This window comes from Trichoderma ghanense (genome assembly GCF_004382785.1).
Source record: "Trichoderma ghanense strain CCMA-1212 chromosome Unknown scaffold_1, whole genome shotgun sequence".
Taxonomy (NCBI): domain Eukaryota; kingdom Fungi; phylum Ascomycota; class Sordariomycetes; order Hypocreales; family Hypocreaceae; genus Trichoderma; species Trichoderma ghanense.
In genome coordinates this window covers 719,969-743,273 of record NW_027395664.1, presented here as the reverse complement: position 1 = coordinate 743,273, position 23,305 = coordinate 719,969, and the positions used below count along the sequence as shown (strand labels likewise).

Below are 23,305 nucleotides of genomic sequence, written 5' to 3'. Positions count from 1 at the left end.
CAAGGGAAAAAGGAAAAACGAGGCTTTGAGAAGCGAGCCGGAGTTTTTACTGGCCGAGGCGGGGCGCGCCTTGGCCGGTTCCGGGTTAAGAAACGCGTGACGAACTCGTGGAGCGATTTGTCAGCAAGCTTGTACTGTACGTACCTGGTACCTGTTCTTTGGGCTTTGAGGGTCTTCCGATGAAGCTCGGATATACCTGAGTAGAGGTGGTAGAAGGACGCAGTTCAATATTCACATGACAGAAGCATCGAGCAAAGCTAGAGAGCTCTTCGGATAGGATCTAAGAGCAGCGTTTACCAAGGAGTAGCAGTCAGGAAGCAACAGGCCCTATGACAGAGAGATATGGTGTCTGCCAAAATCAATGTGAATACACAGAAGCATCATCACCAGACATCGACCTACCTCGAATTCTCAACAGACGGATAGAATCATCTACATGTGACGTAGATATGTCCGTATCAGCTTTTCGGACTTCAGCTTAAGATACGCAGCTCAGGGGTCAATAATGGATGGCTTGGGTCCATACAACGGCAATGGTACAAACTCGGGCAACTTACACCCATCTCGCATTCGCCTATCAATCAGCAGATTCAGTGAAGGCTGATATGAGATGATATTCTCATCTTAGCCTGAATATTCCCAGCGAGCACAGAACCGCAAGATACAGCAGCAGGGTATAATAGACTGCTTACTGCGACTCATAGGTCTAGTCCACCCCATTGGTCGAGCTTTGGCGGGGTGACGCGGAGTTGAATGGCTTCACCCGCCATCTACACGATTTGACCTCTGTGTATAGACCTGTCGAGCATCAAGCTTACCGTGTTGAGCATCCATTACGGGCCCTTCACTCTCAAATATCAGCATCAGCATCAGCATCACTCCAACTGTATCCATCTTCACCGCCGCCACCATGCTCCAACGCCTCGCCATCCCCGCGGCCAAGCTCCTCCGCCGCAGCAGCCACCTCGTCCCCGGCCAGCTCCTTGTGACAGAGCACTTCTTCCAGGTCCCCCTCGACTACGCCCGCCCCTCCGCCGGCAACATCACCCTCTTCGCCCGCAGCGCCACCAAGCACGAGAGCCCCATTGTGACCCCCGACGAGCCGCCCTCGCCCCGGCCGTGGCTCGTCTTCCTCGAGGGCGGGCCCGGCTTCGGCAACCGCGAGCCCCAGGACCACCCGCTGACGCGCGTCGCCCTCGCCCACGGCTACCAGGTGCTCTACCTGGACCACCGCGGCGTCGGCCTGAGCACGCCTGTGTCCACCGAGATGCTCGCCCGGCTGCCCGGCGGCGGGACGGGGGGGCCCGACGCCGTCGCCGTGCAGGCCGACTATCTCAAGCTCATGCGCCAGGACAACACCGTGCGCGACTGCGAGGCCGTCCGCAAGCTGCTCACCGAGGGCCTGCCCGAGCACAAGGCGCGCTGGTCCATCTTCGGCCAGTCCTACGGCGGCTTCGTCTCCATCTCGTACCTGTCTCTGCACCCGGAAGGCCTGCGTGAGGTCTTCCTCACCGGCGGCCTGGCCCCCGTGGGGAGAAGCGCGGATGAGGTCTACCAGGCGACCTTCCAGAAGACCATTGAGCGCAACGCCGCGTACTACCAGAAGTATCCTGAGGATGCCGAGGTCTTGCGCCAGATTGCTGTGCATATCGAAAAGGAGGGCGGGAAGCAGGGTCTTCCTCTACCTGGAGGCGGCTTCTTGACGGTGCCTCGTCTGTTGACCACAGGCATTGCTCTTGGATTCCATGGGGGCATCGATCAGATCCATGCGATACTGCTCCAGCTGAAAGCCTCCCTCGACCAGCTCGGCTTCCTCACACGGGCTTCCCTAGCACCCCTCGAGACATTCACCCCCTTCGACACAAACCCCATCTACGCCATCCTCCAGGAGGCGCTCTACTGCGACGGGCCCGGTAGCGCCTCCAATTGGGCTGCCTACCGTGTCGGCAGTGCCCTGTCCCAGTTCTCCTGGCTCGCCCGCGACAACACCGACACGTCTTCCTCCGCGCCGGCCGGCCAGCCTCTGCTCTTCGCCGGCGAGATGATCTTCCCCTTGCACTTTGAGACATATCCCGAGCTTATCCCCCTGCGGGCCGTTGCGGAGCGGCTGGCTACTGCGTCGGATTGGCCGGCGCTGTATGATGTCGAGCAGTTGCGCAAGAATGAGGTTCCTGTTTATGCGGCGGCGTTTAAGCATGACATGTATGTCGATTATGCGTTGTCGATGGACACGGCCAAGTTGATCAAGGGGACGAAGACGTTTGAGACGAATGCCATGTATCACAACGCTCTGCGGGCAAAGGCGGAGGAAGTCTTGCAGAGTTTGTTTGCTTTGCGAGACGATGTAACAGATTAAACGGCTCGCGTACAATAGTAATGGAGGACTGAACATTTGCAGAGGTCATATAGAAGAAGAAAGGATAGGGCAAACAGGCCCATATAACCAGACCATGACTTTACTGACATGACTTGTCCCGAGTGTATTCATGATCTTGGTACTTCTCTAATCCTGTGCTTCCTTGCCCTACTCCGAGTTTTGTCCCTTGATCAGGGAACCGTGTACCGACCATGCCCATATTCACCGGTCCCCTACCCCTGACGCAGTGATGCCATACAAAATTCTCATCGTCTCATATTCACATTCATCAATAAACAACCAGTAAAGCCCCAAACCGTTCTTTTACCTCTTCTTGGTGGTCTTCCGCTTAGTGGCCTTGCCCTGCTGGGCGCCAGAGGTCTTCACCTTGCTCAGCGAATCCGTGCTCTTGTCCAGAATCTCGTAGTCCTCGCCGGCAGATTCCGAGCTCGTGGGCGTAGCCTGCGGTGCATCCGAGTCCTCTTCAGTATTCTCCTCTGTCTGGACCTGCGCAGCGCCCTTGGGTAAGAAACGGCCAACGGTGGACCGGAAGATCCAGGCGGGCACTCGAACCACGGCGGTGTCTTTGAAAGTAGGCTGAAGAAGCTCGTTCGGCTATCGGAACATATATGTTAGCAATGGCACTTTCAGTTCCCTTCGAGAAGGCTTTTGTGTACTTACGTCTAAGAGAAACTCATTGACATTGCCCTCCTCATCCTCCTCCTCCAGGAAGACGTCGCCCTGGGAGTCAACCACGAGAATCTTGCCATTCTCAGCAACGACCCTCTTGCGGGAACCAGTCGGGGTAGGCGCAGACGATCCCTGCGAGGCGCTCTTGGAGCTCACAGCCTTGCGGGCCTTCTTGGACGACTTTCCATCGTCTTTCCGAGTCTCCTTCTCCTGCATGCGCCTCTCCCTTCGGTTCCTAGGCTGGGCAGGAGCAGCAGCTTCGTCATCCTCGGGAGCGGGAGCAGGAGCCGGCGCAGGCACGGCATCAACGCCGGGAATGCCAGCGTCATTGCCCCAAGCCGCGTTCCTCGCAAACGTCACGTAGCGCTCCACGAATTCCCTTTGTCGCTTCCAGCTCATGTACAGCGCAAGGTAGTGGATCGCACCGCCACCCATCATGAACACGCCGACCAGAACCGTGCCCAAACCAGGCCGGTATCGATTGTAGTAATAGTCGGTCCCCTTCCACAGCGGGAACCCGTTGGCGAGGAAGTGGTCATAGCGATCGCGAGCAGGGCCACGCAGGATGTTGGCGATGAGCGAGAGCCGCGCCTGGCGCTCCGACGCCTCCTTGACGGCCTTTCGGATCTCCGCCTGCGTGGGGCCCTTGGAGGAGGACGCAGAGCCGGCGGCGCCCTTCTTCTTGTCGGCCTGGGCCTTTTCGGCGCGCAGCTGCTGCTTGACCTTGTCCGGGTGCAGCGACCGCGACTTCTTGCGGTATGCCTTGTTGATGTCGTCCTGGGAGGCGGATGGCGTCACGCCGAGGATGTCGTAGAAGCTGGCCGCCGGGTCGGTTTCGTGGGCGGCGATCTCGTCGCGGATGCGGAAGATTTCACGGTCTAGGACGGCCGATTCGTGAGCTCTCATGCTCCCCATGGGTAAGGTAATCATCAACCTGTAGCCATCGCCATTCTCTTCTTACCTTCCTTGCTCCATGCTGCTGCCAGCGGAGTCAGCAGGGATAGAACCCCGACCACCAGATACTCAATCTTCATGACTGCAAGGCTCGGCTCGGCTCGCTTGCCCTTGCAATTGTGAAGCCCAGGTTCCCAATTGTCGCTTGTTTACTTGTTGTAAGTCGCAAGTTGTCGAGGGGCGAGTCGGCGTGCTTTTTATGTGGGACGGTGAGCAAGGCCAGATTGTCCCTGCAGGTGCAAGGTTCAGTTGAAGGTGGCAAGGGGGTTTCGGGGGTACAGGGCACTTGCGTTCACTGCAGCGACAGGCAGCGAGGCTTGTATTCAAGACTTTGTGCCGCTAGCCTGGAAACCTTACCGCTACCCTGAAAAGAGACTTTGAATTCGATGCCACTTTCAGGTATCGTATTGATTCCGAAGTAGGTATTGGAAGTTTAGCGGTATATCTCAATTTTGAAATAAAATTGAAGCCTAGTAAAGAAAACTTTATGTTACAACGTAGTAGCAGTAGTAGTAGTAGTAGAAATAACAGAGAGGATATCAGCACCTATGACAACTTTCACTTTCAATTACTGCGCCCATTGAACCAGAATGCCACGGCTCATGTAAACGAAGGGTTACAGCTGCCATTACAAGGGAGAAAATCCTCCTCCATGAAACAGTTGAAAATAAGAAAAAGAAGAGGAAAAAAAAAAAAAAACGGGAGAGAGAGTCAACCCTGAAGAAGACATGAAAGAAACGAATTGCAAAAATCAGCAAAAAAAGAAACAAGCGATTAGCAATTGCACGTTTCGATCGTGCGACCTCCGGGTTATGAGCCCGGCGCGCTTCCACTGCGCCAAATTGCTTTCTGAGCTTGTTGAATTCCAACTGCACTAAAGATATATGTATAGCTATGACTCAGTCAGCGGCCTTGTCAACACAGCGCCCTAACCTTGTAGAATCGTCCGAATATCTGGATTCCAGGTTGGAATGGAAAGCCCGACTTGCATGTTTTACTTGTCAATTTCTGCATCCATCTCCACTCCTCTGATCTATATGTTTGCTCACACTGAGTAGAATCGTTCTTGATGTCAGTACGGAGGCAGATACTCAAGACATCTTCACACATGCCAATTCATCAATAACAGTCGTGCAAGATGGTATGCATACACTATTAAATAGTTCCCAATACACAACCTCATGTAACCATCTACTTGCGAGCGTTGGCTCGCTTCCGTGCCTTTGCCTCTCTCTCGTAGGCATTCGCCTCCCGCCCCTCCTCGTTTTGAATCTCGGCAATGAGCCTCTTGTACTTCTTCTCGTACGCCTCGTCCTTGGCCTTCTTGATCCGGAGGTTCTCCCTCGCCATGAAGTTGGCGTCCTTGCGCAGCTCCCGCATGGCGCCCTTGCGCTCCTTCTTGTGCTCCTTCTTGAGCTTGGCCATTTCCGCCCTCTCGCGGTCCGGGTCGTAGTGCTTGTCGGGATCAAACGTCTCCTCAAACTTGGGTATATAGGTCTTGATCGCCAGGGGCTTGTGGTGGTGGAGCTCCAGCGGTCGACGCGAAAGCTGCGATACTCTGGACATTCGCTTCAGCTTTTCCTCTAGCCTCTCCGCTTTCTCGCTGACGGCTGCCGGGAGGTGCTCGCGTTGTGACTTGCTGTTTACGTGGTTCAGAACCTCAATGACCTGGCCGAATGTCTCCAAGAATGCAGGCTTTCCAGCCCACAGGTCTGCAGCGGCATCGAGCACCTGAATGGTTGTTGTGAGTAAAGAGATTTTGAGAGCTTTGCTGTCTTCTTGCGAAGTCTCAGGCAAGCAATCGGCGAGATTCAGGCGCCTTAGGACGACACTTTTGGATTTCTGTATTCGGCTTCCGACGGGGGGTTCATGTACCGGGAAGTTACCCAAGGGACGTGATGGGGCTGTGGGTGAAAGCGAGCAGATTGTGTTGAGGGCAAAGTTGATCACCTCGGGAACATATCGCTTGGACAGCTGCTGATACTGCAAGGATAGAATGGACAGGTATGTTCCGATGGAGTAATCCGACAGCTCCCGAGGCACCTTTTGGCCAACGTACCGACCAATTGTCAGCATGGCCGGTGTGACAACCTGGTGGAAGTGATCCGACGTTGGGAATATCGTTCCGATGGCAGTAAGGAGTGTCAGGTCTGAAGGTTGCAACGCAATCGGTCGGTCCTCACTGATCTCTTCGAGATGCTGGAGGAATTGCTTTGCGATTTCGATCGGAAACATCTTGGCAAGAGAGTGTATGTGACGAGTGAGGCTTTCCAAGACGGAAAATGGCGGTGATGTCTTTGGGTCCCACGGAAGAGCCACGAAATCCACCAAGGCTACCGCAAAGTTCGCCAGCTTCTCCTTGTTCTTGCTGTCAAGCTTGGGGTGATGCAACGCTCGGATCCGCTGAACAATCTTTGGCAGATTCGCTGCATCGTACTCTTTGGTGATGGCCACGAACTCGGCGCATGATTGTGGGCAAGGGAATGTGAATGGTAGCCCGTTCTCGTCGCTCTTGTCGCTGGAAGCAAAGTTGGCTTGGAATATAGGATTTTTGGTTTCGGCTTCGTTCAAAAGACCTTTTGTGAATTCGTCATCGTCCTCGTCCTCATTCTCTGCTTGGCCTGCGGATTCGTCATCACCTTCCTCCTCGTCGTCGAGCTCGTCGTCGCTCTCGACGAGTTCCAGATCAGATCCACTGGCCACCAAGTCATCTTCGATGACAAAGTCGTCCTCATCATCAAAGCCCAGCTCTGTGGCAGTCGGTCTAGCCTTGATACCATGTCCCAGGCCGAATCCGTCGTCGTCGTCATCTTCGTCAGCCTCTGCACCACCAGATGTCTTATCCTGCTTTTTGTCCTCCTCGTCCTCGTCGCTGTCTGAAACCTCCTCGCCCATCATCCGCTTCTGGCGTTTCTCTTCAAGCTTCTTCAGCCTGGCGGACTCTTCTTCAGCCTTCTCCTCGTCTGTCTTGGTGCGGTTGGAGGGTTGCGCCCTCTTATCCTGGGCCAATCGCTTGACTTCGATGTCGAAGTTTCTGTCAAAAGCGTCTCGCTCAACGCCTGCAATGGCAGGTAAAGGCGCGGCGTTGTCCTGTCGCTTTGTGCCGTTGAGACCAGATGAAAGCAGTTGTTGGATGTTGGGAAGCTCCTTGTCGAGCTGCATCCGAAGATCAGCGTCGTCATCTTTGGCCGCCTGTCGCTCGTATCTGTGAAGCTTCGATTTTGCGATGACTTCTTCCATGACTTCCTTCTTCGTCTTCTTGCGCTCGGGCTCGCCATCCTCAGCCTCTTCTTCGCCCGCTGCGATGATTGCACGCAGGCGCTTGAGCCGCTTCTCGCGTGTTGAGCCGTCGCTGTCCTCATTGCCCTCCTCTAGGTCATCCTCATTGAAGTCGTCCACAAGCTCCTCCTGGTCGTCAAAGGTCAAAGATCGTCCCGCATGTGTCAAGCCATCCATTGGTTCATCGTCCTCGAGATCAAAGAGAGAGTTCTTTTTGTGTGCCTTTTGCTTTTCCCGGGCAAATCGTTCCAGCATCTTTTCTTCGGGAGTCATGGTCGGGTCGTTCTCGCCGAATCGTCGATCGAGGATGCCTCCGACTTTGTTACGGCGCTGCATGTCCACGAGGAGGGTTTGCTTGCGCTGTTGCATTGAGAGTCAGAAACTGTCCAAGAGAGGCTGATGTGCGACAAGGAGAGGCGCTCTCTTACCTTTTCCTCGGCGGCTGCCTTGGCCAATCCCGGACGCCCCTTGATGGAGGCATTTCCGGGCTTCGGCCTGTTGGTAGTCACCTCAAATTTGGGGCCGCGCGCGGCATGCTTGAGGTCGAAGGGATTGAATTGCTCTCGGATCCCCTCCAGAACGACGCCTCTCTGCAGACGCTTGTCGTTGCGAGAAGGATCCTCTTGAGCTTGCTTCCGCCGCTGCTTCTTGGACTTTTGAGGACCCGTAATTCCTTGTTCCCTCAGGGACGCCTTGAGGCGCTTGAGCTGGGAGCCGGCCATTGCGGAAGGTGTTTCTTTGAGTCCACCACCAGGCCTTTGGTCACGAAATTGTCCTGCGCAGAAGCAGCGCCAGATACCGAGAGGCTGCCATCACCAAATGAATTGGTTGCTAAATTTTTTGAACATGGCTTATCGATAGCGGCGCCTAGCGTGAAATGGGCTGGTGGGGACAAATTGCCTGTGGATTCGTTCCCTAAAGAGGTGAGTGGAGACCTTGCGCTGATCCAGGAACTCATTCATATTCCGTCAAAAGAGGCTTCAACTTGGCATCTCCATACTATTCTGTCTCTACGGCTCCGTACTGAAAAGAATCATCATCATCAGCAGCAGCATTATATACTCACTAGCTACATATCACTCATGTGGCATCGTCGGAAAAGGGACACTCGAGGGCCGACGTCATGAGCTGGACGGGCCGCTTCCTGTCGTTCGCACGCGATGAGCGTGTGATCCTGGTCAGCATCGGGCTGGCAACGTTTGGCCTGGTTAGCACCATGATCACGGCTCTGACGATGATTAGAGATGACAACGAGATCCCGCCAGCGGAGCCCAAGACCCAGTACATCACGCAGGACACGGAGGACTCGCTCCAGCTGGACACCCTGGAGAAGCTCCTAGATCATCCAAACTTCTCCATCAAAGAAATCGCTGTCAAGATCCTCTGCGATCGGGCCGCCAACGACCCCGACGTAATCACGTATATCTGGTTTGGGATCACTCGGCCGGATTACGAAGAGCGCATGGACTCTCTCAGAACGCTGGCTGTGCTGACAAGCCAGACAGGTAAGAGCCCGCAAAAGGCATTCTTGTGAGAGTCATGTGCTCATGGTTTTCAGGCAACGAGGGTTTGGCAAGGCTTCATGATGAAAGAGCCTACTCTGCCTTGGTAAGGTGTATGGAACTTTGCATGGAGAGCACCGAACTCCCCGTCGTCACGGACATTCACTGGGACGAGTACTATCTTCGCGACATGGGCGAACGATTCTGCCTCATGTTTCTCACAGAGTTAATCAACAAGTACGGGGCCACCATGCTCGTCAAGGCCAAGTTTGTTGAGAAGTGGCTTGCAAAGCAAGCATGGGGAAGCACGCCCGAGGAAAGACGCCGTAACTTCAAGGACTACATGGACTACCGAAACAACCGGATCACCGATATCGTCAACCGAATCAAGCACTCCCGGCGAGGTTTGCGTGCCCTAGAGAAAGCAGGGCTTATTGACAAAGAAAGCTCCCGACGACGGATGAGAGAACTCCCTGATCTCCTGATGGAGGTTGAAGAGGAGATTGCGGCGGGAGAGCATTCCGGGGAGCAACAGAGTCGGCGGACCAGGGAGCATTCCGCAGAAGAGCAGAGGCTTCGACGCCAACATCGCGAAGCCATGGTTCTGAATGACGGAACACGGCCTTTGGGCCGAGAAGATATCATCGAACGCGATGCATCTCCAGCTTGAAGAATTAAAAATTGGGCAAAGAAAATCCAAAGACGCTCGGAGTATGGCCTACTTCTTAGGGACAGTGACGGAGAGCGAGGAGGCGATTATCGGATAGAGCAAGAGCCGATTCCAAGACATGCCACGAGGTACGTTGCCGTTCGCCTCGAAGACTAGGCGGTCTTTCTGACGTACCTACAGTAACGGGCGAGCAGGAGCGTTCCGCGGTACTCCAGCACCAAAGCAGCGTCTCGTTGCTACGATGACTCCTGGTCAACAGATGAAGGACGTACATCTCTGATACAAGAGACAACTGCTTCAGACGTGTCTTGTTGTCCAACAAGGGGACTTGTTGGAAGGCCTTCTGTCGCTCGATGGCTGTATAATTCTTGACATGCTCACAGTCTCTCTATTGCGCTGCAGTAGACGAAGACTTTGGTATGCACACAAGTATGGGTAGTTGAGAATCAGAACTACCTGGAGCATGGTGCCCTAGATACTAAGGTTATATATAACAATTGCCACGCCCTTGCCAACTCTTGAATATAACCTATTAAGGCAGTTTTCCAAAATTTCAATCAGAGGAGAATGAACATGCATCTTGGGTATCCAAAGATCGGTAGGAGGTACGGAATCCAGCTGAGACCTGTTAGTTCGCCATGTGGCTGCAACGGCTTCTCGGGGTCGAGGAACAGCCCGCAACCCGGTCGTACGGCTTCTCCACCAACAGCGTAGCCAGTCATGCTTCTTCCATTACTGCTCCTCTCACCTTAGCCGCATCGAGCAGTCGTAAGTACTGGCTACTTGGCAGCGAGTCTTGACGACATGGAGGACGAACTCTGTAGCCGAAGGCCTCGTATGGGATACTTTTACATCATGGTCGGAGAAGTACGGTGCCATCCCGAGCTTTGTTGCTTGCACCTACTAGGTTTATACCTACTTGGTAGGTAAAGTGTTCCTTGCATGGTATCAGTGCTGCCTTGAGATTCGGGACGGGACTCTGCTGCCTGCGGTGATGTAGCTGTTGCCTTGGATGTTGGCGACGTGTCCGAGCTACTGCAGACATCTGGATAGCATCGGTTATGCGTAGTAATTGGTTAGGCGCTCAGGTCTTACTGTAGGCTGACTTCTGCTCGTATCCAGTTAGTAGGTTTGTCAATGGAACGGTTTCATCTTTATAGTACCTTTGTTGGTGAAAGTGCCCATGTGTGCGGTTGAAGCCAGTGGAGAGCTGGTAGGTCCCGCGTACGGGGAAATTAAGGACGGCATTAGTAGCGTTGCTGGGCCGGGCTGCTAACGTTGAGCCGCGCAGGTCCCTGTACTTTGCCTCCTGGACGTACTCTTGCATGGTTTCTGGCAATTGTGCTCTTCTGGTATGATTCTACCTCAGGCAAATATACTTTCGAAGCATTGCAATTAGAGTTGTTATTTAGGTGTAGCAAGTTACCTATCAGGGCACCTACCTACTGGAGTGTCGCTATTCTGTGCTCTGCCCGGGAGGAACGAGCAGCAGTTTGGAATCAGGTTTATAGGGATACCTTGTCCCCCGACTCTCTGCAAATACCCACGATCGACTTCTGTGACTCGCCCGGACAGGGATGACAGCGAGTACACGTAACCTAAAATCCCAAAATATCAACCACATGGCCGCCTTCGGAATCGATATCCACTGCGAACCGTGCCGTATTGATCGCTTCCGTCTGCGATTCGTCGAGCCGTAGCCCTTCCACGACCCCCCATTCAATCTTTCGGGGTCTAGAAAAAGATCTCAAGGGGTCTTGAAGTCTCGAAACGCGGTCAAGCCCAGTTCATGGGTGGAAACCTGGAAAGAGTCGAAGCTCGCATTTGCATGCAGTGGTCTGCGGTAAAGGTTGAAAGTACCCGGTACAAGCACCGAATTGACCGACTCCCTGCGCTTTGTGTCTGTACCTGCAATTAGCCCATCTTCTCCAGCTGCAACCTCGACATCCTGCCTGTACCTACTTGTAGCTTCAAAATCCATGCGACGCCTTCCGTCTGGCTTGTCTCTTTCATCTCTCTCGGCTTCAAGAGTCATCGCCGCTTCGAGATGGAAAAGGCCGACGTCGAGCAGTCAAGCGGCGCCGTGACTGCAGATGCCGAGAAGCACGCTGAGATTGACCATGCCGCCTCTGACGCACCGGCGAAGGAGCAGGAGCAGCAGCAGGCAAAGGCTCGTCCTCGGCGAATAGCCTCCTTCAAGGACTATGTGGTGCGTTTGGGAAATGCCGTGGATGACTCGTTTGATCTTTCCGTCGAGAATGCTGATGGACGACTGATCTGTTCCTTGTACACAGCGAGTCTTCCAATACGCAACGAAATGGGACTTTCTCGCCTACGCTGCGGGCGTCCTGGCCTCGATTGGCGCCGGCATCACGTTGCCACTGATGAATGTCGTCTTTGGTATGTTTTCCTTCTGGGCAATATTGCTGATGCTCTCTGTGTAGCATAGCAAAGCACGCTCTGATGAACTTGATGCTTACACTGTTGTTCTAGGTAACTTTGTCGGCGATATAAGCGACTTCACCAGTGCTGCCAGCCAAAGCCAAGACGCCTTTCGCAAAAGGGCAGATCAACTATCGTGAGACTGACGGCCAATGCCTTGCTCTTCTTCAACAACTAACACGACTGCAAGCTTGTACATGTTTGCTCTGTTTCTTGGCCGACTTGGACTCAACTATATCAACAAGGTGCGACTTACCACACGTGCACTACGCCCATGGCAAGACCACTAAATGTGTTATATGATAGTTTGCCTTTCGAATGATTGGGATACGAATCTCTTCAGCGATTCGACTTCATTACTTGAGAGCACTGTTGGGCCAGAGCATCCACGTCCTGGACTCGATGCCTCCCGGCTACGCCACCACGACAATCACTTCCACCTCCAACGTGCTTCAGCTTGGAATTTCGGAGAAGCTGGGTGTCTTTTTCGAGTACAACGCCACCATTGTCGCAGCCATCATCATCGCGTTCACTCGTGACTGGGCTCTCACGCTCGTCACTTCCTCAGCGATTCTCTTTATTGCCCTAACCGTCTCCGTGCTATTGCCCATTATTGTCAAGGGTCACGGCCGGATAACTCAAGTAAGCGGCGCTCTCGTCCATTGGTAAGACACAGTGCTTCAGGAGCAATTCTCTAACCTCCTCAACTAGGCTGAAGCGAAATCCTCGGCCGTGGCGAGCGAGACGTTTGCTAGCATTCGCATGATTGCAGCGTGTGGCGCCGAGGGCCGCATGGTCAGGAAATACGGAATGTCTGTCGAGGAAGCCAAGAAGCACGCTCAACGCACATCGCCGTTCATATCCCTGCAGTTTGGGCTCATCGTCAGAACTCCAATGTCCATCAGTAGAGCAAAGAGCTTTGCTAACAATCTCACAGTTCTTCAGCGTGTTTTCAGCCTTTGCGCTCGCATTCTGGTACGGAACCAGGTCAGTGGCCGAGAATCGGATCGATAATGTTGGCACGATTGTCATGTGAGTCCACGCGCCTTCTTTCACATACATGGTGTTGCGAAGCTAATTTGGGGAAGCGTTTTGATGTCTGTCATGATGGTCGTCTTCTCCCTCGAGCGAACCACCACTCCTCTTTTGGACGTCAGCAAGGCTACCGTTGCCGCCGCCCAATTCTTCACCGTCATCGACGCCCCCCAGCCAGACAAGGGCCATCTCAAGGACCCCGAGGTTTCTGCCACCGACGATATTGTATTCGAAAAGGTCACCTTTGCCTATCCGAGCCGGCCCCACGTCAAGATCCTAGACGAGCTGGATCTTCGTATTGAGGCGGGCAAGATCAACGCCATTGTTGGACCATCAGGCTCGGGAAAGAGTACAGTCGTAGGATTGATCGAGAGATGGTATACACTGAAGCAACAATACGTCATTGCGGAAGCCGTGCAACAGCAGAAGGAAAAGAAGAAGATGAAGAAACCCAGCGAGGAAGACGAGGAGGAGATCAGGACCCAAGATCCAGAAGATACCGGGCCGCCAGTCAAACTTAGCGGCACTCTCACCACGTGCGGACATGCCCTGGACGAGATTGATCTGAAGTGGTGGAGATCTCAGATTGGACTGGTTCAGCAGGAGCCCTTTCTCTTCAACGACACAATCTTCAAGAATGTGGCGAATGGTCTGATTGGTACGCAGTGGGAAAATGAACCGGAAGAAAAGAAACGTGAGCTGGTCAAGGAAGCATGTGTCGAGGCCTTTGCCGACGAGTTCGTCGACAAGCTTCCACAGGTGAGTGGGATTCATCCGCTTGTTCTATACTCCTTTGTTCTGGCTGACTCGTGGAATGCTGTAGGGCTATGATACTCTTGTTGGTGACAGCGGGGCCAAGCTCTCCGGAGGCCAGCGTCAGCGCATTGCCATTGCTCGGTCCATTGTTCGAAAGCCCAAGATTCTAATTCTCGACGAGGCGACAAGCGCGATTGATGTCCGTGGAGAACGCATCGTACAGGCTGCCCTCGACCGCGTGGCGCAAAATCGGACAACGATCACGATAGCCCATCGCTTGTCCACGATCAAAAAGGCAGATCGAATCATTGTCATCAAGAAGGGAAAAGTCGTCGAGGAGGGCACACACGAGAGCCTCATTGCCATGGAGGGCGGCGTCTACTCCGGCCTCGTCCAAGCCCAAGCCCTTTCCTTAGGGGGCTCGCCACAGTCTGACGAGAGCGGTGATAAGGAAGAGGTCTACGAGGCTCTGGCTCGCGAGAAGAGCCTGGCTGTCTCCGAAGCCGAAGCTCAAGCGAAGACCAACACCGAGCAGCAGCGTAATCTCTTCAACAGCTTCGGCCGCCTCTTTTACGAGACACGGAGCCATTGGTACTTGATGTTTCTGACAGTCTTCTTCGCTGCCTGTGCCGGAGCAGCGATCCCACTGCAAGCCTGGCTGTTTGCGAAGCTCATCGTGGTGTTCCAGTTCACCGGCGCCAAGTTGTTGTCCGAGTCTCGCTTCTGGAGTCTGATGTGGTTCGTTCTGGCGATAGGGGTGGGCTGCGCTTACTTTGGAACGCTCTTCTTTTCCACTCGAATGGCGTCCATCATTCGAGCCAAGTACCAGCAGCAGTACTTTGAGGCCATCCTGTACCAAAAGACCTCCTTCTTCGACGACGAGGACCATTCGCACGGCACCATGACATCGCGCGCGAGTGGGGATCCTCAACGGCTCGAGGAGCTGATGGGAGCTAACATGGCCAGCGTCTATATCGCAATCTTCAACCTCACAGGCTCTATAGCTATTGCCTTTTCGTTTGGGTGGAAATTGGCCCTTGTCGGCACCGCCGTCGTCATGCCGATTCTCCTCGTTTCCTCGTTCTGGCGCTTCAAGTACGAAATGCAGTTTGAAAAGATGAACAACGAGGTCTTTGCTGAAAGCTCAAAGTTCGCCTCCGAGTCCATTGGCGCCTTCAGGACCGTCACGTCCTTGACCTTGGAAGGCCCTATATCGAGCCGCTTTGAGACTCTGTGCAAGGGCCACGTCAAGACGGCGTTCAAGAAGGCTCGTTGGGTCAGTCTGCTCTTTGGCTTCGCCGACAGCTGCACACTGGCATGCCAGTCTCTCATTTTCTACTACGGAAGCCGGCTTTTGGCGAGCGGAGAGTACAAGCCCGAGAACTACTTTGTGTGCTTCATGGCCATTATGAACGCTTCCGAGTCGGCTGGCCAGAGTTTTGGGTTCGGACCAAACGCGGCGCAGGTCACGGCCGCGTCGAACCGCATCTTGAATACCAGAGACACCATGATCCGGGATAAGAGTGCTGGAGTAATGGACCTTCCCAGTGAAGAAGGGGGGATGAAGATTGAGCTGCAGGATGTGCATTTCAAGTACCCTACGCGAGATATTCCCGTCTTTCGAGGACTCAACTTGACGATTGAAAAGGGACAGTTTGTGGCCCTGGTGGGAGCGTCTGGATGTGGCAAGACGAGCATCATTTCCCTCCTCGAACGGTAAGCCGAATGGAAGCATGTACTGATTTTTGTTGTGGGATCAAAAGTAACTCATTTGGCCTTGACAAACAGATTCTACGATCTCGACAAAGGCCGCATATTGTGCAACGGCCAGGATATCAGCGAAGTCAACGTCTTCAACTACCGCAAACACCTCTCCCTCGTCGCCCAAGAACCAACCCTCTTCCAAGGTCAGCCCCCTCTATCCCCCAACGTCGTTTCAAATTGCATCTAACTCAAAAACCCAGGCACCCTCAGGGACAACATCATCCTCGGCGTAGACGAATCCACCGTCACCGACTCACAAATCCACCAAGCCTGCCGCGACGCCTCCATCCACGACTTCATCGTCTCCCTGCCCGAGGGCTACAACACAAACATTGGCTCCCGCGGCGTCTCCCTCTCGGGGGGGCAGAAGCAGCGCGTCGCCATCGCCCGCGCGCTCATCCGCAACCCGGACATTTTGCTGCTCGACGAGGCGACCAGCTCGCTCGACTCGGAGAGCGAGAAGCTCGTCCAGGCGGCGTTTGAGAGGGCCGGCAGGGGGAGGACGATGGTCGTGGTTGCGCATCGGCTGGCGACGGTGCAGAATGCGGATGTCATTTTCGTGTTGGGAGAGGGCAAGTTGCTCGAGAGGGGCAGTCATATTGAATTGTTGAAGAAGAGGGGGGTTTATTGGCAGATGGTGAGTTGCCCCTTTCTCGTCAACTCTTTTCGCCTGGCAGAACTGGTGTTTCCCATGCTTGTTTGATTATTGGATGACTTGCTAACGTGTGTTGTTGTGAATACAGTGCCAAAGTCAGGCCTTGGATAGGTAACTTGTGTAAGAGTACGGATATGCTTCTTTAGGATACATGACGGCATCGGCATACATGGCGAACTCTCGGCTTCTTTTATTCTTCTCCTTCGTCTTCTTCTTCTTCTTCTTCTTCTTTCGGTTTATATTTCTTGGAGTAAACGCTGTCTATACAAACAGTCTACAAAACGCACCTCTTGTAACGACATAGATACAACTCATCCCTTCTAGAAATCAATGGCCCCCTGGCCCCTCAAAGGCAGAATAAACAAAAAGGGCACTCTTCTCTCTCACTCTTTCTTGCCCGCTTTCTAGCCAAAATCTAACCACTTGTGATATCATGTCTTCCAGAAATCCGAACCCATGTAAACTTCTAAATGTCACACCTTCCACAACGCATCCAGCTCCCTAAGAATGTGCTCCGCATGCGTCATGACAAAATCATGCGCCCCGGGAAGAACCTTCCACACGACATTCTCCTTCCCGCCCACGAGCGGAAGAGCCTCGCGCTCGTAATCACCCGCATCAATAAGCTCATCATTCCGCGCCAACAGAACCATCGTCGTGCCGGCCTTTCTGCGCGCAAGGAGCCGCCAGCTGTCGTGCTGGTGCGTCAACGGCGCGTGGCGAATGCACGACATGAACGAGGGCACGAAACCAGGGTGGTGGAGGACCATCCAGCGGACGTACATGAGCACGTGCCGCTCCAGGGGAATGGTGCCGTCGCCGTTCTGCTCTGTGGTGCTGGTTGCTTCTGGGATGGCGACGTCGGCTACTGCGGCGGTTGGCGAGGAGGATGACGAGGAGAGTTGCTTGGGCTTTCGCGCTGCTGCGATGGGCTTCTGTAGGCGGAAGCGGGTCAGGTAGGCGAGGATCCGCTCCGGCACGAAACCCGACTTGAAGATGAAGAGGGAGACGGCGCCGAAATCCTCGGGGTTGATGAGGCCCGCGGGAGCGAGCAGGACGAGCGACGAGACGAGGTGCGGGAAAGCGGCGGCGAAGTGCACAGCGATGCCTCCGCCGAGAGAGTAGCCGACGAGGCGGATGGCGTTGGTTCCCGTCCAGGGGAGGGGGCTCGAGGCCAGGACGAGGAGGATCTGGGTGGTGTAGAGGCGCTCGTCGTGGGCGAGGTCGCCTACGCCGTCTGAGAAGCCTCGGCCGAAGAGATCCTGTATACGCAGTCAGACTGATGAGAACTTGAAGAAGCCTCGGATCCGCCATGTTTCGCTGTACGGCTTGCAGGGCACGAGGGTGGTTGAGCCTTACAAAGAGCATTACTCGGCATCCGCGGTCGACGAGGCCGTGGGCGATGTGGGAGAGCGTGATGCACGGGGTGCTGATGCCGTGGACGAGCAGAACCTTTTCGCCGTCTTCGGGGCCGAATTCATAGACGCGGATCGAGCCGTACTGGAACCGAAGCCTTAGCCTTGTCGTGATAACCTCATCTCACCCTCATCTCGTCTTTTCTTTCCACTCCGCCTCATCCCATTTCCATCTCTCCCAAACAAAACAAGGCAAAGCTCAAAACTCACCGGCGTCTCAACATCCCTCGCCCCAGGAAACGCATCCGGCCGATACACCAAGCCGTCCTCGACCCTCTCCGCCGCCGCGGTCTTGAGCGGGTTCGGCAGCACCTTGCCCCAGCGCGGCCACAGCGCCGACCGCGCAAACAGGAGCAGCGTCGCCGTGGCGACAGCCGTCGTCGTCACCGTCACCGCCATGGCCGTCGTCTGCGGGAGGGGCGCCGTCCAGCGGAAGAAGCCGCTGGTTGATGACGCTGAGTCCATGGCCTCGTGGCGTGCTTCACATGTGTCTGTGTACGGGGTGTTTTTTTTTTTTTGAACGTGTAGTTGCTTTCACGGCCTCGTGGTGCGGTGTGCTGTGAAGGTGAAAGGAGAGGGTCTGCGGTCAAACGAGGGACAGAGAGAACAAAGAAGGACGACCTGCGTTGATGCTTGTGGTCAAGATTCCAAAGAGTTGACGTGCAAGATGTAAGATGAGTGAACTCGTGGACACGAAGCCGAGCGTGGGGTAGGGGAAACCAGCAACAAAAGCGGTCAAACTGGCCGAATCCTTCTCTCCAGATTGCGCCACCAGAGAAATCACGGGAAATGTATCAAAATTATAAACTATCCAGAAATAAAGATAGATAAGAAAATGACACGGCAGGGCGCAGCACTGCTATAACAGACAGAAATCGACAAGTGATGAAACGCGGCAGAAGCACATGCAAGAAGAAGACGCTGCTAGTGACCCTCTAGCGACCAACTCGCAGACGACCAATCCCTCTACTAAGTAGTAAGCACTGTCAGATGTCTAGATTTGAGGCCAGCAAATCACTTTGACGCTGGGCTGTTCCGTTCTGGCTTCAGTAATGCTTGTATGCCAGCTTCCAACTTGTAGAAGGATGTTAGTCCAGATCCTCTGTTGAAGTGCCTATTCCGAACCTTTGTGATGCTGGTAGGGTGCACAGGCTTGCATGTGGCTCTTCTCGATGTTGGCTGGCATCCAATCAATTTCACACTCGCCAGCCCATCCGACTGATGCTATCAAACGGGCACAAATGAGATCGTATATACCCAAAATTCTGTGCATGTATCCATCCAAATGCCATCTAATATACAATCTACATGCCTGACACTGCCCATAGTTAGTAATTGTCCAACGTACGCCAGTATCCCACGCCCGGGTATCAAACAAATGCTTGTAACGATGTCTCCAAACGCAAACTCCCTCCCAACCAGCTCATAGGAAGACGGGGAGACAACTCAAGAGGTGAAAAGATCCGGCTACCCCAGCCCAACCGCCCAGGCTGCGTTTCCAAGCTGCTTAATCAGCTGGCAGAGATTCTCGACAAGAGGCGGCAGAGCATCCTGCGGCCTCTTGAAATTGGCCTGCAGAATCTCCTGCGCAATGTCCATGCAAGCGCGAGGGTCGTATACGGAAGCGTCGCCGGGCGCAGCACCGGAGCTTGATCCTGCCAGCCCCTGGATAAACGGCCTTCCCTGACCGAAGCTCAAAAACTGCCGGATCGAGGTGGCGTCACCGCCGTCGTCCAGATACATGGGGTCGTAATCATACTGCGACGGCATGTCCTGCTGTTGGCTGGCCCGTGACACAACGCCGTAAGTCCACAACGCGAGCGCGGCATGATGAACCGCAATGGCGTAGAAATCCTTCAGGGTGCCCGGGGGAAAGAGCTTGGCGTATCGCAGGATCTGTCCCGCGCACCAAACTGCGTACCACGACTCGGGGCTGGCCGTCCACTGCTGCAGAATGGGATACATGCGACGGGCCTCTTCCTCTCCTTGCTTGCCGGAGAAGATCTGCAGGTCGTCCAGGGACACGTGGAGGTGCATCAAGAGCAGATACAGGACAACCTGCTCCTGAGGAGCGACACCTTCCAGCTCGGGCGCGACGAACTGAAAGGCCTGCAATTCCCTCGTGAGCTCCTCGCGCCGTGAACTGAGCATGGCGTTGTTGGACCCTTCTTTGGAGTAGCTGCGAAACTGGTGCACCACGCATAGTTGAGAGTATTCTAGAACCATGGACCAGAAGCCGTGGAGGTAGACGGAGACGGATAGCTGCATGTCGATGCGCGCACTGTTCTCAACGAACTTACGCGTGTCCCTGAACATGTCGGCAATGGAAGGAATCCTCACGCTTTGTCCAGCAGCTCCGGCCAGATACACAGCTTTCCACTCCGAGGCCGACTTTGCAGACCATAGGGCCTTTCTTTCCGGCAGAGGGAGCGTCAGCTCGGCGTACGACATGCAAGGGTTCGTCAATGCTGTCATGGAAATCTGAGCTTCGCGAATGTAACAGTGGAATACAAGCCTATTCGCTCTGTGTAAGTAGGTATGTATTTGTTGAGAATCAGACACCGTCTCCAGTTAAAAAACTAACCTCTTCCATTGCTCCGCGGCCGCCCAGCTCAACCACTTGCGCTCCAGTACGTCGCCCTCGTCTGACGCATTCACTGTGATGGCAGGGTACATGCATCGCTGGAACATTCGACGATATCTCATCATCTGGAAGCGCTCAGTACATGTACGTAGGACATGGAGGTAGACCCAATTCTCTTACCGTTACCGGAATCACCAAATGGCACTCGGCAATCTCCATTTTCCTGCGGTTACCACTCCACAGGCCAATGTCTTGCCCTAGAATGAGGGACTGGACAAGACTGAGATTTTGGATGGCGGTGTTGTTATCCTCAAACTGCGGCATGTTTTAGCATCAGGCCATGGTTGGATGCGTACGCATACGCCGGCGAAGTGTATCTTACTCGGGCAGGTATTGCAATGCCTGGCCAGGTGTTAGTACCCATGCACTGGAACACCTCGCAACTGGTGTAATCAAAGTGGAAGGGGAAAACGTTACTTACGAACTGCCTCTTGAACGGCAAATCCAAACTTGCGCAGAGTCGGAGCCGGCATCAAGACTGCACCGGCAGCCACGGCATTCCCAATCCATTCAGGCCACAACGCGTTCAGCTTGAGAGTAGGATAGTGTATCCACGTCGATACTTGGCGGATGTGAGCTGCCAGAAAGGCCTGGACCATGGTGTCCATCACGTCCACCGTCGGAAAGGAGGCAGCCACTCGGCTGGCCATGGAGGCATCGCGGCACGTCTTCAGTACAATGGCCAAGATCTGGTCGCGGCTGGAAAGGTTGAGCTTCTGCTCAACCACTCGCTCCAGCTGTCTCTTGGTCTCCTGGAACTGAGCGTTGGAGATGTCCTGGGCGGAGAGGGGAAGGTTGCCTTGCTCAGTGTAGGCGTTGTCCCTGTTGGTGGGCTCCCACTTCCAGGGCAGCTCCCCCCAGACGTTGGCAAGATTCTGTCGCATCTGAGACATTTCCGTCGAGTTTTGGGTGGTCTGACTCGCCATGGCCGGTGTCACCATGGCACTGCCGTCGTTGAAATCCAGGTTCCAGTGATCTAAAAGACCAAAGTCCATGTCCGTCAGGTCCATGTCCATATCATCGCAGAAATCCAGCACAGCGGGACCTTGAGACTCGTGTGCCCGAGACAGATCCACTGGTTGCTGGTAGAGGACATCACGCAGGAAGTCAAAGAATGGCGTGTGGTTCAACTCCATAGGACCGGAGGCAGCTTTGGAAGAAGCACCATGTGGTTGAGCCAGGCCATGTGTGCTTGCTGTAGTACTACCTGAAAAGGGGGTTCACTGTCAGTTCTTGGAGCCCCTAACACGACTGTGGAAAAACCAGCATATAACACTCCACAGTAGTTCAGCGGCTACTCCCAGAAGCATGAATCGTAATACGTACCTTGATCGGCGCCTGTATCCGGAGTGGCCAACTGGCTTTCATCGTGCCTTGATGAAGTACCCTGTGACAGTGGGCTGCTCTTGCTGACCGTATTATCGCGGACAAAGTTTGCAGAGGCACTTGAGACCGAACTCTGAAACACAGGCCTAGAGTCTGCGGATGCTGTAGGAGACTGGCCGCTTGAACGAATCTCCGTGGCATCCTGTCCGCCCGCTGGAAGATGGACAAGGGACCCGGACGTGCTCGCTTCGTATGAAGAACATGGCAAGTTTCGGCTGACGCAGCGCCTACACGGTTTCGACTCGTCGCACTTTACGCGAGCAGCGGCGCAGGCACGGCAGGCCTGGGTAACTCGGCTGGAGTTTGGCGATGAAATCAGCCGTTGACGCTTCTTGGGCGAGTCGTTGTCGTGGTTGGCGACATGGCGCCTCAGCAGATCCTTCCGCGCGAACGACTTTTTACAGATTTCGCAGGCAAAGCGGCGGCCCAGTGTGTGAGTCTGGACGTGTCTAACAAGGTGCTCTGGCCTCGAGTAGGTTCGCCCGCAGTCGCGGCAAGCATACGGATTGCTTGTCTGGTGGCTCTTCCGCGAGGCAGATCCTGGCTCGGCGGTGGCACGAGCAGTGGTATCGGGACTGGCAGTTGTGGTGGTAGCACCAGGAGGCGAGGTTGGCGACGGCATGGCCTCCATGGCGATGCGACTCGAAGCCCTACTCCCAGCACGAGTCGACTGCGGCGCGGAATCAACCGTACTTGTAGCGGCAGTATCGGAGCTCACGACAGGTTGCTGTGCCAGCGGGAAGGGCGAAAGAGGCGTAGAGACGGGCGCAGACATAGGCACAGACACAGGCACAGACATGCTCGTAGGCGCAACGACGGAGACAGGTGCTGGCACTGGCGCTGGTGCCGGCACAGGCCGCGGGCGAGGATCGCTGCCCGGACCCATGGGATCGAGGATATGTGATAGAGATGGCCCGGCCATTGTGCCTTGGCTACGGAGCGGCGGCGGCCCCGACAGCTCCCAGTATGTCTGGCTGGCAAGGGGTCAATCCCACATCAAGGCCGTTGCAAGACGGAGAGCGCGATTGGGTCCGGCCTCGCGGGACGGGTACTTTGAGCGATGGGTGGCAGAGGACGCCGCCTCGGGCTGATGGATGTACGTCAAAGCTGCAGAATATGGGCCGGAGCGAAATGGCTGGGCCTCTGCCGGTAAGGCTGAGTGAGCTGGGACAACTAAGACTGCAGTAGCAGAGAATCTGAGATGCCGTCTCAGCACACAAGCCGATCAGAGCTACCGAGAGGCAGATGGCGCTACTCTGGCGCTAGACGCCGTGGCCGAGGCGTTGCGTGGAGGGTCGGGGCGAGCTGGTGTGCGCGAGGAGGCTTGGCATGGTCTCAGCAGGTTGCCAAGTGAGTGTTGAGTGTTAGTCGTACTGTCGGGACTGTGCGAGTGAGTGTGAGCGTCTTGCCCTCGTATGCAAATTGTATGGGTGAGGTCTGCATGAGATGGATGGACGGATCGCGGTTGGCGGTGGTGGTTGGACGAGGTTTCAAAATTGGGTACGCGTACCGGGTTTCAGTGGTCGGGTCACTGTACCGTACCTGGTAGCCGCTCAACCGCTGCTAGCGGCACGGAGGCGGTACCGCCACGCGGCCAAGTAACATGGACACTTTGACGAGCAAGGCCCTTGGTACTGCTACAACCTTGGAAGTAGTTGAGGAACTTGACAATGACCGTCAAACTACTTTGGCCTCTGTGAGCGACGAGGGTTTACATGTACTCTCTGGCTTGCTGGTGTTGTTGAGCTTGGGACAGG

At 54.7% G+C, this 23,305-nt stretch overlaps 7 protein-coding genes across 7 annotated transcripts; 3 read left to right on the top strand and 4 right to left on the bottom strand.

The window, feature by feature from the left end:
- Window positions 1-910: 910 nt before the first annotated feature.
- On the top strand, window positions 911-2,356 carry CCMA1212_001608 (Proline iminopeptidase; the record flags this gene model as incomplete). The annotated part of the gene is made up of 1 exon (XM_073699028.1): window positions 911-2,356. The coding sequence occupies one exon, from the start codon at window positions 911-913 to the stop codon at window positions 2,354-2,356; it is 1,446 nt and encodes a 481-aa protein (XP_073561744.1).
- A 324-nt stretch (window positions 2,357-2,680) lies between these two features.
- CCMA1212_001607 (uncharacterized protein) lies at window positions 2,681-4,080 on the bottom strand (the record flags this gene model as incomplete). Its single annotated transcript, XM_073699027.1, has 3 exons — window positions 2,681-2,971; window positions 3,038-3,924; window positions 4,008-4,080. 3 exons carry the CDS (start codon window positions 4,078-4,080, stop codon window positions 2,681-2,683), a joined length of 1,251 nt encoding a protein of 416 aa, XP_073561742.1.
- Window positions 4,081-5,191: 1,111 nt separating this feature from the next.
- On the bottom strand, window positions 5,192-8,001 carry CCMA1212_001605 (putative nucleolar complex protein 14; the record flags this gene model as incomplete). The annotated part of the gene is made up of 2 exons (XM_073699026.1): window positions 5,192-7,639; window positions 7,708-8,001. 2 exons carry the CDS (start codon window positions 7,999-8,001, stop codon window positions 5,192-5,194), a joined length of 2,742 nt encoding a protein of 913 aa, XP_073561740.1.
- Window positions 8,002-8,302: 301 nt separating this feature from the next.
- CCMA1212_001604 (uncharacterized protein) lies at window positions 8,303-9,451 on the top strand (the record flags this gene model as incomplete). Its single annotated transcript, XM_073699025.1, has 2 exons — window positions 8,303-8,784; window positions 8,838-9,451. The coding sequence occupies exons 1-2, from the start codon at window positions 8,403-8,405 to the stop codon at window positions 9,449-9,451; spliced, it is 996 nt and encodes a 331-aa protein (XP_073561741.1). The 5' UTR covers window positions 8,303-8,402.
- Window positions 9,452-10,008: 557 nt separating this feature from the next.
- On the bottom strand, window positions 10,009-10,778 carry CCMA1212_001603 (uncharacterized protein; the record flags this gene model as incomplete). Its single annotated transcript, XM_073699024.1, has 3 exons — window positions 10,009-10,199; window positions 10,371-10,496; window positions 10,547-10,778. The coding sequence occupies 3 exons, from the start codon at window positions 10,776-10,778 to the stop codon at window positions 10,009-10,011; spliced, it is 549 nt and encodes a 182-aa protein (XP_073561738.1).
- Window positions 10,779-11,498: 720 nt separating this feature from the next.
- On the top strand, window positions 11,499-16,218 carry CCMA1212_001602 (Leptomycin B resistance protein pmd1; the record flags this gene model as incomplete). The annotated part of the gene is made up of 12 exons (XM_073699023.1): window positions 11,499-11,660; window positions 11,746-11,851; window positions 11,945-12,029; window positions 12,084-12,138; window positions 12,200-12,535; window positions 12,605-12,775; window positions 12,831-12,925; window positions 12,982-13,687; window positions 13,752-15,400; window positions 15,473-15,591; window positions 15,649-16,085; window positions 16,192-16,218. 12 exons carry the CDS (start codon window positions 11,499-11,501, stop codon window positions 16,216-16,218), a joined length of 3,948 nt encoding a protein of 1,315 aa, XP_073561739.1.
- Window positions 16,219-16,576: 358 nt separating this feature from the next.
- On the bottom strand, window positions 16,577-22,570 carry CCMA1212_001601 (Zinc finger protein 22; the record flags this gene model as incomplete). Its single annotated transcript, XM_073699022.1, has 8 exons — window positions 21,489-22,570; window positions 20,588-21,357; window positions 20,283-20,417; window positions 20,103-20,227; window positions 18,990-20,033; window positions 17,729-17,960; window positions 17,463-17,603; window positions 16,577-17,365 (listed from the first exon to the last, which is right to left on the bottom strand). Exons 1-8 carry the CDS (start codon window positions 22,468-22,470, stop codon window positions 16,577-16,579), a joined length of 4,218 nt encoding a protein of 1,405 aa, XP_073561736.1. The 5' UTR covers window positions 22,471-22,570.
- Window positions 22,571-23,305: the final 735 nt, after the last annotated feature.